Source organism: Convolutriloba macropyga, chromosome 5 (genome assembly GCF_964194025.1).
Source record: "Convolutriloba macropyga chromosome 5, txConMacr16.3, whole genome shotgun sequence".
Lineage (NCBI taxonomy): Eukaryota > Metazoa > Xenacoelomorpha > Acoela > Convolutidae > Convolutriloba > Convolutriloba macropyga.
Genome location: NC_134472.1, coordinates 48,801,646 through 48,817,360, shown reverse-complemented (window position 1 = coordinate 48,817,360; position 15,715 = coordinate 48,801,646). Strand labels below are relative to the sequence as shown.

At 30.7% G+C, this 15,715-nt stretch overlaps 2 protein-coding genes across 2 annotated transcripts in view; one reads left to right on the top strand and one right to left on the bottom strand.

The window, feature by feature from the left end:
* LOC142339438 (store-operated calcium entry regulator STIMATE-like) overlaps window positions 1–15,715 on the top strand; it is a 432,078-nt gene that overhangs the window by 316,921 nt on the left and 99,442 nt on the right. The window lies entirely within an intron of this gene.
* Window positions 1–15,715, bottom strand: part of LOC142340395 (uncharacterized) — a 153,718-nt gene that overhangs the window by 109,194 nt on the left and 28,809 nt on the right. Inside the window, exon 2 of the mRNA XM_075390973.1 lies at window positions 11,933–12,085. Within this exon, the coding sequence (XP_075247088.1) occupies window positions 11,933–12,085 (153 nt within the window). The remainder of the gene's footprint in view (window positions 1–11,932; window positions 12,086–15,715) is intronic.

Below are 15,715 nucleotides of genomic sequence, written 5' to 3'. Positions count from 1 at the left end.
GAAACACAAAAATTCTCTGCCACATAAAGAAAAACAAATATTGGCAAAAATATAAAATAAAAAATAAGTGCAAAGAAGAGTCAAAGTCAACAAAAAGAAAGTTTATTCAGTGACAATTTTTTTGAATACATTAAATTACTTCCCTTTTCAATACCTATTGGATATCTCAGTTTTCCGATAACGTAGTTTAAAAGCAACAAAAGTGAAATAATAAAAATCACTAATTTGTAAAGACAACTCGAAGTATCAGAGCAATTAAAACTTATCTTATCTTAGAACTTCTAAATTGACATTAAATACAGGCAAAGTTCTAGAATCCAATAGAAAAGTGCAAAAAGAAACTGTGGAAACCATTAAAACAAAAGCTATTCGCTGATAACATTCTTTATATTCAGCTCAGACTCTCATCAAAACCTCTGTAAAGTCATTGGCAATTTTCAATATTGTTGCTGTTAGAAATCCTTTCCATGAAATTATGATGACGAATGTTATTCTGATCTATGTATACTTGCAAAAAATTTTGGAATCAGAGTTTCAATGGCGTAGTCATTTCATGCATCTTTTTTCAAATCACGGAATTAAATTTGTGTTTACTTAGCACAAAGTCATTCAATTTGTCAAATCAAAAGATAGTCTTATCATATCTGTGAGATTGTAGTTCAATAACTTGTAATTGAAAAATTTATGCACAGTGAACGTTTAGCAAAATTCGAAAACTGGTCGTATTTCGGGACGGTTTTAGTTTTCAATTGTTTCCAATTGAGCTGTCCAATATATTTTCGAGCAAATTTCCTTAAAAAAGATGCCGTTCATTAAATTGGTTCAATTCTATTGCTCATTAATTTTTTGCACTGATGTTTTGCGCATCGATACGGTCAAATTTTATGCTTTTATTTTAGGTTTGGTGGAATTGTTAACCATACGATTTCTTACTACAAAAAAAATCAGTTTCATCATTGTGCATCATCAAGATGATGCTTTGATCTTTGATCAAGTTCCGCCAGGCAATGGTAATTAAAAGCACCTCAGCCTTCTTGACCAATACAAACTTTCTGCTACAGTAGGGTCAGCAAGAGGCTCTACTTTTGTTCAACGCAATTCATTTAACCTCGCATCTGGTACCATTAAGCTGTTCCACCCCTCAATATACCAGCAACAGTTGATATTACAACCGTGTATTCACTTTTGCGAATATTTGCGAATAATTGATTGTAATACTTTCATCTCAAGTCTCACGTGCCGCTGATTATAGTTCTAATGATAACAATACAAGATATATTAAAGAATGTAGTGGTTAAGGGATGAACTTATCGGGATGAAATGAACAGTAAGAATGCAGGAGACATCATCAAGATAACTGTCGCAGCCTTTCAGTGAAATGAGGCAAAATATTCAGATCGAACATTTTTGGTCTCTAAGTTATTTCTTTAGTGTGCCATCTTTAGGCTCATTTTTTGCCAATTTTCGAGGGGTCTTGTTGCTTTAGTTTACTAGAACAATTCAGTAATGAGAAATGGTTAAATGAAAACCTCATTGACGTATTTATAAATTCTTGTGCAAAAAAATTGTCGTCTAAAAAAATCTGTGTGGTGTTTGTGATAATAATAGGAAATGATAATGGGAAATGAGTTCTTAGCTTAACAAGGAGGCTCGTTAAAGTGCGTTCGCACATGATGGTCTGACCCGCGCTTATCTACATTTTGGACATAACTGTCAACCAAATGAAGAGATAGTCAAAAAAAGATGTTTGAGTTTAAAAAAATTGTTACACAAAGTACTAAAGGAATTACACATTATCATGCCTCATTACAGCGCTCGCGAAATCTGACATCATTAACAAGACAACGGGAAAAATAAACAACAATATAAGAAAAATTATGGCAAAAATTCAACAAACAAATTTAAAAGCACCTAGTAACAACGTCAAAACACAATCAGAAAATGCCTTAACTACACAAATTTACTTTTTCGTTACTACAAAGCAGACGGGACTTCATAACAAATAGACTAGGTAACAAGTTGACAAAAAGAAGCAATATTGAGGCGAAATTCAAAAATCAACAATTATTTTTTAAGACAAATATTTACAAATGTTTTAAAAACCATTAGATTTAACGAAAAAATTCTTAATATATTTACTAAAAACTCATTTCAAAACCAATAGAATCTGTTTTCGGTTAGACTATGTCGCAGAATTGAAGCTAAAAATGAAGAAAAATTTGATAAACTCAAAAACAGTTTGCGAAAACACAAAAATTATTGAAGCCGTTAAAATAATTCCCTATTATCTGATTTTTTTATTTCAAATGTTAATTAAGCTATTTCAGTTAAGACCATGCTGAAAATTTAGGTAGGGTATGTTCATTTGGGCTTCATTGGGACCTGTTGTTACGCGAATGAGCTTAAAGAAGAGAAAAATGACCACTAACAAAACTTTTTTGAAAACGCATATTTTTCAACAAATAAAACATCAGTTACGAGATAATATCAATAACCACTGTAATATTCGAACTACAGGCAAATGAATGGGGCCTCTCAATGATGAGAAGTAGATACAAGATGACAAATATAACAACAAAAACTAAAAAATTTAAAAACGTTTGAAAACAAATTAAAACATAAACTTTACGACAATTTGATATTAACTTAATGCATTGAATAACATCATTCGATGAACCATCAATTAGAAGTTTTTGAGACCTCTAAGCTCTTTACAACTACTTAAAAAATTTTAAAAAAGAACAGGCAAAAAACAGCAAATTGGAAAAAAATATTGAGAGATAAAAATGTCGAAGCCATTAAAAAATGAACTATTTATTCGAAATTTTTTCATTTTCAATTAATTTTTTTAAAAACAATGGACGTTTTTGTATTAATATGACTTCAAGAAACCGACAAAATATGAACAAATATATTAAACCAAGAAATTTTTGAGAAAACCCGTAGTATCAAAGCAATTAATTTCAACAGCTTTCAACGGAAATCACTAAATAATAAGTTATAATAATATTGTTTCGATGAGAAGACAATATTTTGTGTCATTCCTAAATCGTCAATAAGTCATAACAATATGTTGTATGACTATGAGAAAGACAACAAATACAGGCAAAAAACAAAAACTCCTAGAGGACCAAAGTCCAAGAAGACAAGGTCGAAGCCATTAAAACCATACGTTTTTCTTGGCAAGCTTCATCTATGATCAATTGAAAGTCTTTCCTATGCTAATGGGAATTGACAACAATAGGGTTATGTGATAAGATTTCAAAAAGATCTAAATTTATGATAAAAACAAAGTCAAAAAAAATTATGCAAAAGCGAAGTCATAAAACAATTGTTAGAAGATAACACCGCTAAAAAGATTAATTTTGGTTGCAAATAAAAGTAGTGTCTGATGTAAGTCCACAGAATCAAATTTAAGATCGTCTGTAGTCCAAAAAAATTTTTTTCAAAAACTTGTTTTTAAAATCTTAACAACCATTAGCTGTTCACTCAAATTACTACATAGGTTCGATTACTGCTCTTTAGGAAGCTTTGTGCAATTGTAGTCAGCAAGTCTGTGTCACAGGACTACAAAATCTGTATAAAATTTCAAAAAGAAAATCAAAAATTCTTTAAAAAATGCGAAATCTCAGAGTCTGAGCGATAAAAAAAATGAGCGATTCATTATAAACGAATTATTTGCCCATTGTGCATCATTTGACTGTAAAAGAGGCTTGTCCTTAACAGAACCTGCATTTGAAAAAAGACTATTCTCTAAGTGACTTGAGAAAAATAAAAAATTCAAATTGTTATTAAAGTATCAGCTATCAAATAGAAATGGATTTTGTTGAAGAGAATAAAGAAAAATTTGAAAAATGAAAAAACAGTAGGCGAAAACACAAATTATTGAAGCCGATGAAATATTTCCCTGTTATCTGAATTTTTATTTGATTTCAAATGTTAATTAAGCTATTTCAGTTAAAACCATAGTGAAAAATTAGGTAAGGTATGTTCAATTGGGCTTCATTTGAAAATCATTGGGCTAAGTTGTTACGCGAATTAGCTTGAAGAAGAGAAAAAGGAACGCAAATATTCACCACTAAAACCTTTTTGAAAAAAACATATTTTTCAACAAACAAAACATCAGTTACGAGGTAATATTATTAGCCACTGTAATATTCGAACTAGTTTAAAACGTTTGACAACAAATAAAAAGAATTTAAAAAAAGAACAGGCAAAAAAAACAGCAAATTGAAAGAAAATATTGAGAGAGAAAAATGTCGAAGCCATTAAAAACTGAACTATTTAATCGAAATTTTTTAATTTTCAATTAATTTTTTAAAAACAATGGACGTTTTTGTATTAATATGACTTCAACAAACCGACAAAATATGAACAAATATATTAAACCACGATATTTTTGAGAAAACCTGTTGTATAAAAGCAATTAATTTCAATAGCTTTCAACGGAAATCAATTATTCAAAAGTTATAGTAATATATGTTTCGATGAGAAGACAATATTTTGTGTCATTCCTAAATCGTCAATAAGTCATAACAATATGTTGTATGACTATGAGAAAGACAACAAATACAGGCAAAAAACAAAAACTCCTAGAAGACCAAGGTCCAAGAAGACAAAGTCGAAGTCATTAAAACCATACGTTTTTCTTGGCAAACTTTATCTATGATCAATTGAAAAACTTTCCTATGCCAATGGGAATTGACAACAATAGGGTAATGTGATAAGATTTCAAAAGGATCTAAATTGATGGAAAAAAAACAAAGTTAACAAAAATTATGACAAAGCGTCGAAGTCAAAAAACAATAGTTAGAAAATAACATCACTATCCAGATTAATTTTGTTTGCAATAGAAAAAAGGATTCTTTCAATAGTGAGACTGATGTAAGTCCATAGAATCAAGTTTATGATCGATTAAAGTTAAAAAGAAAACATTTTTTTTTCAAAAAAATCGTTTTTAAAGTCTTAACAGCCATTAGCTGTTAACTCAAATTACTACATAGGTTCGATTACTGCTCCTTAGGAAGCTTTGTGCAATATTAGCCAGTGAGTCTGTGTCATAGGACTACAAATTTTGATTAAAATTTCAAAAAGAAAATCAAAAATTCTTTAAAAAATGCGAAATCTCAGAGTCTGAGTTATAAAAAAATGAGCGAATCAATAAAAACGAAATATTTACCCATTGTGCATCATTTGCCTGTAAAAGAGGCTGGTCCTTAACAGCACCTACTTATGAAAAAATGACTAGTCTCTAAGTGACTTGAAAAAAAAATTAAAATTGTTTTCAAAACATAAGCTATCAAATAGAAATCGATTTTTTATAGTAAACTTCCCTCTGAGTTGAAAACAACAGTTTTAATGGCCTTTTTATTCTTAGAAATACAAGACTGTTTCATTTGCAGCATAAAATTTAATTTTGATTTAATATTTTTATAGAAAAAATCATGCCAAACATCACGTTTTCACTCAAAGTTCTAATCCTCGATAACTCCTCGAAAAAAAAGAAATTCAAAAAAAACCTTGGATGAGCTCTTTAATGATACCACTCACATTTCTCTACAATGAATACATAGATCGGCCAAAATTGTCTGAACAAAAAGCCCATTTGAGTTTATAGATCCTCCCTCCATAAGTGGGGTCGGAACGAATATGCAAACGTCGACTGTTCGGATAATTTCAAGTGTTTGCAATGAGTGCACATTAAAACTACAAATAGCAGACCAGCTCGAACGAATATCACGAAGAAATGATCAAGAGTTAATAAAATTTCTCCTGTGAAAAAACAGTATCCACTATTTGATTACTTTTGATGATTTTTTTAGTATTGTACGTTAGATGCCGATTATGCACCAGATCAATCAGCGTTTTATCTGCTTTTGCCAGATTTCGACTGAAAATAATCAATTTATATTTCTTCACAAGAAAAATTCAGCATGGAGAAATTATTAAATGGAAATCTTATTGTTGTATTTTATGTTCTTGCGCAAAAAAACCGTCCATGAAAAAAATATACAGAAAACTTGGTATTTTTCAGTCTGATTGTTTCCAATTATTTTTGGTTCCTCGGAGAGGTACGAGTGAACATAAATTTGTTTTTCAATCCAAAAATTGACTTTAGAGAACACAGAAAGACACGCCCTACTTGCAGAGCAATGTTTGCCAATGGTGTTTGCTCGTGAATCAGTTGGCCGTGATTGTGTACACGAAAAAGTAATTCCTCCTCAGAGAATACAACAATTGACAATTGCAAATCCCCAAGTTGGAAGTCTTAAATATTTTAGTTGGAATCCAAATTTGATCATCAAATAATGATCTGACGTTTTGAACAAACTTGGTTTTCCTTAGTTAACTTAATTTTTGCCCTTCAAACTCGGGCCAAGGGGAGTCGCTGCATTAAATTTTTTGGTTTAGTCGCTATAAAGCGATGAGCTACCGCAAAATGGTCTGATAATAGGGCAACGTCTAGAAAATCTTAGTCTCAGCCTTTCTGTTGCTTTGAAAATGCTGTATCTAATTATCACAAGAATCATCACATTTTGAGAGTTTAACTCTTTTGTAAGGCTATCAAGGCCATGATTAAATCAATTTTCGAGAAAAGGTTTTCTATTTGAAAAATGTGAAAACTTTAGTTGCAATGAAATTTCTTTACTTTAGTCTGATCTCTTTATTTTCGCCTATTGCTTCGATGTTAGACAATTTAAACTGACAGGTAAGGACAGATATATTTAATTAGGATCCAAATTTGTTGCTGTGATCCAACTACATAACAATTTGTCAGTAACAATTATGACAGCAATACTTACCTATTCATGTGGTATTTATGATCATATTTTGAAATATTATTTGGTCTACTTTAAAGAGTACTGAAATACAATTTAAGAGTTTAAAGCTGACAGCTTAATTTGTAAGGACGACATTGTTGTCTTAGCATGTTGGATAGTGTTGTTTCAGGTTTTAATATCGTTTAACTGGTTAGAGTAACGTTGGTTGACGCTAAGCGGTTCGCCTGTGGCTACAATTAAACTAACAGGCTTCTATTTGAAAGCAAAAAGAATTTGGGTCTTAAATTGTGGTTTCCTGAGACTTTGACGTCGTAAAATTGGGGATTGTCGGGAAACAGAGCTGCAGGACAGTTAATCAAAGACAAAGAACGAAGTAAGAAGTCCTATCTACTTAAGAGATTAAATATACTAAGAGAAAAAATATACTTTTTCAAGTCATTATAATTCATCTCAGTCCTAAGATGAACAAAAAATCAGTTGTAGCGTCTGAGATCTGCATTATTTTTTCTCATTAACACCTCCAATAAGTCACTTTCCGCTTCCAATTAGCGCAATTTTGATATACTTTTTCACATAATATATATGATAGCTTATTCTTTAACAATTATCGAGTGCTGTTTCCCTTGGCCTAATAATACCTTTTAAATGGACTATAAATGGGTTTGAGTTACGGTTAAAATTCAATAACCCTCAATACTTCCTAAATTTAGTAGAATTCCTGAAACCACTTTTTGACTACCTATACTTTTCATCATAGACATTTTCAAAGCTTATCATCAACCCATATGATCCAAATGGCAACTAATTGCGACTCATTGAATTGTCAATAAAAAATATTTTTCAGAAACAGCATTGATTACTCATTGCAGATCATTTGCCAAAATCGAAGTATCCGGACTTAAGTTTCAGAGCATTTCAGCGCAGAGCCAGCACAATTTCAAGAGTAAAAACTTAATTCAGTTCTGAAACATCGAATTTCAAGTATATTTCTAGTTTCTCTATGTGCAGTTTTTCTTCGTTATGATTCTATCGAGGTCATAGAGTTCACTCAGGATAAATTTATCCTGTATAGTCATAAAATTACTCATGCCCCATATTTAATTCTGAGCAGAACAATGTCATAATTTTTCAGCTTATAACTGAAAACTGCAATAGTAGTATATACACTATTTATGCATTAGCTAGTTTGTAGGCAATTATCACAAGGCCCATTTAGCTTTAAAGGTTACGTCTTGCTACGCAAATTAAATGTTGCAAGTCCCGCGTCGAAGTTCGAATCGCATATAAAGCAAACCTTAATGGCGGGAGTTAAGCTGAACATATTATTTTTCATGCAGTAAATTTTAATAAAAAAATAAAGACTGGCCAGTTTAAATTGTGACATGAACAGAGTACTGGCCATCCTAAAAACAGAATATCTCTAGACTGATTCAGCGCTGATTCGCTTCGTCACCAACCTCCGGGTAGCAAATTCTCCAGGTTACAAAACATATGCATGCAACAATAAATGTATAAAAAGAAAATATATTAAAAAATTATGCAACTGTTTTATTGTTGATTTTTCAGCAACATATCGGAAAAGTTCCATTCGAGAGGTCTTAAAGAGAAATTCGGAAATGAAAATCACTCTCGTATTTTTAAAGTTAAAAAGTAATTCCCAAAGCTGTTATCGAAGATGATCATAGCTTTGCTTAGAAGTACTGCGGTTTGTAGAGATCTTTCAGCCCAAACAAACTTCTGGTACAGCGCGACAAAAAACAACAAGGCTTATGTTTTTATAGGCTCATGTAAAAGCAGTTTTAAAACTATTATAGTTGAGTCAATCCAACTCTTTTTTGTTCCAAACCACAAATTTAATTGAGGGCTTTCGAGGGAATTTGAGGGAATTTTATTGGTACCTTGATTTTTTGAACAGTCGAAATCAAATTTGAAATCGTCTTGAAAAACTGAATCGATTGTTGAAAAAACCATTTTAATTCTTCACTTTCCAATCGAAAAATAAGACTTAAAATTTCCCACATTTTGGCCACCAAACGGCTTACATTGAAAATATTTTGTCTGTAAATAAAAAATTTAAAATACTTAGATGTATGAAAATTTTTGTTAATTACTCTAAATATCCTGACTAACTTCGTACAGCAGGATTTGAAAAAAAATAGTGACTAGTTTTTAAGATGAGGAATCTTCCAAGACATGAAGTCATTTAGATCAACTATAATTAAATGTAGACCTTTTACTAATACTTTGACAAAGTTCTTCATTTACTTGTCTGTTTCATTACTAACAAAAATAAAGTTGAATTCAAACACAAATGGTGGCAGATTTTCATCAATTGCAGTTATTTACAAACCTTTGGAAGCTGTAGCCACAAAATAGTTCATATTTTGAGGGAAAAGCGAATTCCTGATGCATTATTCTAAAGTCCTTTATATTTCAGTTCAATCGTTAAACTTCAAGCTTTGAATTTCAAAAAAATCATTTTGGTAAAAACGCCCTTTCATCAGCATTAATTGTTGATTCAAATTTTTCGTAGAACAAAAATTTTTCAGCTGTATTGAGGAGTTTTGCTTCTGAACAAAAATTCAATTTTTCTCAGAAAAAACTTAAGCAAATACAAAAATTGATTAGGGTAGATTTTTAAGCTTTGAGGCAACAAAATATGTTTCTGAACTAGAATTTAAATTGACTAGTACATAATTCAACAAAAGGTTAAATTTAAACAAGATCGCTTCAACTGTTGGGCTTTTCAAATATAATCTAAAAATTAGCTGAAAAAACCTTCTATCAATTTTCGCTACCAAAAATTGCAGCAATTAATTCAACCAGAAATTCCGTCCACGGTTTCTCATCAATTTTGTTCTTTGAAACTATTCATGAGTTCTAGAAACCACAATTAACATCATTTTTAACTGGTGATAGGAATTCTACTTATAAACGTTGTATATTCTCAAAACAAATTTTGGGGAATAGTTTTCACTAATTTTTCTCTTGAACGAACAAATCAAAAACATTGAGTAGGAAAATGGCGCCATCAAATTCCAAGATACATGTAAAAGTACTGATATCTCATTTTTGAGGTCTTCACATCTGAGTTTCATGTGAATGAATTCTTTATTGAAATTTTCTTTCCAATTAGAAATACTTGAAGTTAATCTTTCTTTTTATTGGCTAATATTGCTTTCGCTTGGCAGACAGTTTCTTTTATGGATTTTATATAAAATGTTCAATTTCACTAGTGAAATTTTTAATTATTCGTTAGCTACAAACATTGATGAAAGGTGAAGAAGATATGGAGACATTTTGATCAATTATTAATGAATGTAGAACGTTCACTAATACGTTGACAAAGGTCTTAACTTATTTGTCTGTTTCTTAACTAACTAAAATAAAATTGAAATTAAACATAAGACTGGCAAAATTTCATCATTTCATGAGCAGTTAATATACAAACGATTGGAAACGATAGTCACAAAGTGGTGCATATTTCGAGGAAAAGCAAGCTTCTAAAATATTATTCTAATGTCCTTTAATTTTCAGTTTAATTGTTAAACTTCAAGCTTTGCCTTTCAAAAAAGTCAATTTGACGGAAACGCCAATTCATTAACAATAACTGTTGATTCAAATTTTTCATAGAACAAAATTTTTTCAACTAAATTGTTTAATTTTGCTTCTGACAAAAAAAACTTTTTTTCCGAAAAAAAATATTGCGCAAATACAAAAATTGATTAGGGTCAATTTTAAGGCGTCGAAGAGTGTTTTTGCGTTTGAATTTTAATTGACTGGTACATAGTTCAACGAAAAGTTAAATTAAAACAAGCTCATTTCAACTATTGGGTTTCTCTAATATAATTCGAAATTAGCTGAAAAAAATTTTCTATCAACTATTACTACAGTAAATTGCATCAATTGATTTAACTAGAAATTTCGTCTACGGTTTCTCATCAACTTTGTACTTGGAAATTTTGCATGATTTCTAGAAACCACTAATAACATCATTTTTAACTGTTGATAGGAATTGTATTTAAAAAAGTTGTATTTTCCAAGAACAAATTTTGAGCAATAGTTTTCACTGACTTTTCTCTTGAACAAACAAATCAACAACATTTAGTAGGAAATTAGCGGTATCAAATTCCAAGATACTCGTAAAAGTACTGACGTCTCATTCTTGAAGTACTCAAATCTGACTTTCAAATGAATGGATTCTTCATTGATCTTTTCTTGCAAATTAGAATGCTTTGATGTGAATCTTTCTATTACTGGCTAATTTGGCTTACAATTGGAAGACCATATTTTCTATGATAATTATTCAAAATAGTCCAATTCCCTAGTGAATTGTCTAAAGATTCCTTAACTTCAATATATTTTTAAATAATGAATGAAATGGTTGCCTTTTTTGGAGCAACGAATGCACGTCTTTTTTGAAAACACCACAATTTATAATTGTAAATAAATAGTCAATGTCAATTTAAAGCAGATTTTGGCTGTTTTGCTGAATAAGTTTTGATGAATCCTTCTGATGAATAAGCCCTATTTTTTGTGTAGATCTGATAAATTTTTTTGCTGCTTTTTGCAACGTTTTTTCACAACTAACAAAGCCAGTGTTAATTGTGTTAATTGTATTAACTACAGTTCTTACTCTTGATTATTAAAAATAACCTTAGGTAAGCTGGGTTGGAATTTTATGTGAGGACGCAAATTACCGATCCTCTTGGTTCTTTTTCTTTTTGCATCTACTTAACCAGATAAAAAGTATCGCAGCTGGGTTGCAGCGAGTGAATAAAGTTCTTTGTCTTCTCTAAAATCAACAAAACCAACCAAAAATGCACAAACGTTATTTTTCGAATTGATCTAAACATACAAAATATTTTAAAAAGTTATCTAATTATTGTACTCTGTTAATATTGTTTTCCAGCTAATCCAATTCGCAAATATGGTGATAATTTTTATTTACAAATTAAGCCATCAAAATGTCATTCTAAAGCACAATCATATGTTTTCTGAAATATGACTTTGTTTTGTGCTGCAATGCGAAACGGAAGCATTTTGAGCTGATACCTAATATGGATGTCGTACTCTTCTATTAATTATATTCAAGTTTAAATACGTGCAAGTTAAGCCAGGTAATAATAAGCTTTTAATAATAATTCTACCTGTTCTGACGGCGCCAACTGGGTCTAACTCAGGGAAGGTTTTAGAGAGTGCTTTGAGCTGTTTTCCAGTGAGGATTTTGTCATTGGTGTTGATGTTGTTCACCGACTGATCAAGAATCGTCTGGTTTACAGTCGCCTTCTCAAACAGAATACCTGTACAAACACGAACACAAATCAAATGAAGAAAAAATTGTAGACAGCCGAAGACAGAAGTTGACGCAATGTGTTGCTTTTAATTTTCTTGTTAACTTTCATGAGCCAATTCTATAATTTATAAAAAAGATTTGCTCAAGCTTGCCATAATGAAGTCAACTCTAATGCATGTTGTGCTACAATTAGAACAAAAATGTTAGTTTTCCGATTGTCCGCGAATAGATATCTTGATCAAGTATGCAGCAAGTCTCAAGTAACTAGAAGACAGTCCAGAAGACCGAACAAAAACAAAAAAAGTTGAAGAAGGCAAGAAATGTAAGAAATGGTCGGTTCTGTCCATATGAACCATTCAATTTTTTGTTTATAATACTGTCAAAGTTGTGATACTGCTAGGAATTTCAAACAACTTTTTTAGAGAACATTTTGAAAAAATGCATTTTTTTTGTTCCGACCCCTCTTGAGGGGTGGAGGAACTATATACTCAAATGGGTTTTTTTTTGTTCAGTCAATTTTGGCCGATCGATATATTCATCGTAGAGAGTTGAGACTGGTATTATTAGAAAGCTTGTCCAGCGTAGAAGGCGACTGTAAATTAAAAAGATTTTTTGGATTTTCGTTTTTTACAGGTAGATATCGAGGTTTAAACTTTCGAGAAAATAGAGTGAATTCCGTTGATTTCATTCACCTTTTTTCGAAACTTTTGACTAAAGTTTCGCCAATTTTGATAAAACTTTTTAAAAAGTTCAAGAAAACGTTGTGTTGATTTTACGTTTAAAGACAAAATATATTGTCGGCTATTTTCATTGAATTTTTTGTCACAAATTCCGGCCAAATATTTCACAAAATTCAGACTTTTTCATCAAAAACAGCACGAAATAAGTTTCTTCAGTCCACTCCCCAAACACCACAAGTAAAAAAATCTTTGTAGACAAAAAATGGGGCTAAGTCTGCTTCAACTTCCGTTGAGAGTGCTCTGTAGTTAAAACTTTGCCGTTTTTTGCTAACTTTATTCGTTGATTATCAAAAACGCAGCATTCATTTTTGATTTTTTAACTAACAAAATATCAATATCACTGACATACGAAAAATTAAGTATTCCTAGTGGACAATAATCATTAGCAGGACCATTTTTGTACCAATCTTGGATCGTTACAACCCAAAAATAATTCGGATTGTCATCACTCGATTTTTTATATAAAAAATTCGATCATTTATATATTATTTTAATAACAGAACATTTCAAATCAAAGCTCACTAGTGATAGGTCCTATTGGCTTCCTAATTAGCTCCAAGCTAATTTCTCTAGATGATTGCCTGAAAACTTATGGTCATTTTGACTTTTCAAATATTTGATTTTTAAATAAAAAATGGCTTATTGAACTTTGCCTCCCTTTTTCTCTTAATTTGGTCAACGTGTAGCTTAGTGTCAGCAATCAAATAGTGCTCCTTGATTCTGCTGATTTTAAAAGTAGTTTTTATTGCGGTTTTACGCCTTAAGTTACGGTGTTCTGGCTTTGATACTACTAGATTTCACATTTTTTTTTTAATTTTTAGGTATTTGCACAATTTCCATGTTTTCTAGTTTTCTCAAATTTTCACGTTATTGGCAGTTTATATAACACATTTTTGGTTTCAAAATAATGCACAATTGATAATATTTAAATTTTTTGAAGATATAGATTGTGGTTCTTTACCACTTCGACAATACTTTCTCGAAGAATTTAATTGAAATTTTTAATTTTTTCTTTATTGGTAATTTTTACTTTGTCTTCTTAGTCCTATTTAATTTCCTGTACAATTACCCCCATTTGATTCAGTTTTCCTGAAAGAGTGAATGAGCCGATGTTCTGATATTAGAAGATAGACGATGGCTTTCATGACTTCGTAAACAATTGTTTTCCAAAATAAAAAAAACTTCAATTTTGCAATTTTGTTCCTTTGTTGTCTGTTTGCTACCTGGTCTCGTTTATTAAAGGTTAAAGATGACAATATTTTTGTCAACGGAAGGTGTCAAAAGGGATCGGTGTCACAAAGTCTATTGTTTTTAAAAAATTCGTTATGACTACTGGCTTCGACACGGATTTTTCACAAAAAAAAAGTAAATTAACTTTTGACTTTTGTCATATTTGACGTTCTTTTTGTAGACGTTAGACATATTCTGGAAAATTGAAGGTCTCGTGGGTTTCCTTTGGAAAAATAAACGAACCTTTTCACCTGTTCCATTTTGTATTTAATGGCTTTCATATCTTTGGAGATAAATTTTTTTTCGATAAAAACAAGCATTACATAATCTTGCTTTTTTACTTTTTTGTCTAATTGTTACCAAGTTTCATTAATGAGAGGTCAGATAAAAATTTTTAATGGAAGGTCTTAAAAGGGATTGGTGTCACAAAATCTAATTTTTTAAGAGAATTCGTTATGACTTTACTGGCTTCCACGCGGGTTTTTGACAAAAAGGAAAAGACAATTAAATTTTGATTTTTGTCATATTTGACGTTCTTTTTGTAGACGTAAGACATATTCTGGATAATTGCAGGTCTCAAGTTCTTCCTTTAGAAGAATGGACGAATCTATTTAAATTTTTTATTTTGTAATTAAGCCTTTGGAAAAAAAAATTTTCGAAAAAAAAAACAAGTATTACATAATCTTGCTTTTTTTCTTTTGTCTAATTGTCACCAAGCTTCATTATTGAGAAGTCACATAATACATTTCAAGGGAAGGTCTAAAATGGGATTGGTGTCACAAAATCTAATGTTTTAAGAGAATTCGTTATGACTTTACTGGCTTCCACACGAGTTCTTCACAAAAAAAGAAAATGAAATTTTGATTTTTGTCATAATTGACGTTCTTTTTGTAGACGTAAGATATATTCTGGATAATTGCAGGTCTCAAAGGCTTCCTTTGGAAGAATGGACGAACCTATTTAAATTTTTTATTTTGTAATTAATGGCTTGCATGTCTTTGGAAATCAATTTTTTTCGAAAAAAGAAACAAGTATTAAATAATTTTGCATTTTTTCTTTTTTGTCTATGTGTTACTTAGTTTCAATTATGAGCGGTCACATAATACGTTATTGTTGTTCGACGATGGATCAATCAAACATATTTCGGGGGCCAAAGTATGGCTTTATGGCTTCCAAAGCATTTTCTGCAAGTTTTAAATGATTTTTCGTTTATTGTCTCTTTGTTGTTCTTTTTGTAACAGCATAGAAAACTGAATACCGAGAGTTCTTAATTACCTTCTGTAAACGCGTTGGTAATTGTAAATCTATGATATTTTAGTTGATATTTTAGTCGATTCCTAATGGTTTTCTTTACTTTAAAATTAATTGTTTTTTTTTAAAATCAGCGAAATTTCTAAATTTAAAGTTTCTGTGCTTTTTTGTCTAATTGTTACCAAGCCTTGTTATGAACTGGTGAATAACCATTTTTTTCTGGTGAAATACAAGTTATTTTGTTTATTTTCAGTTATATCTGACGCTATTTTGACTTTGTTATTAAGTTTTGTTTTTTAGAACGGACATAAATATTTTGATGTAATTAATGTTTGCTGTTGTTGTTTGATTTTGCCGTCCGTCTTCGCTCGCTTTCGTAATATCGTCATATCCCATCAATCCAATGCATCATTTTT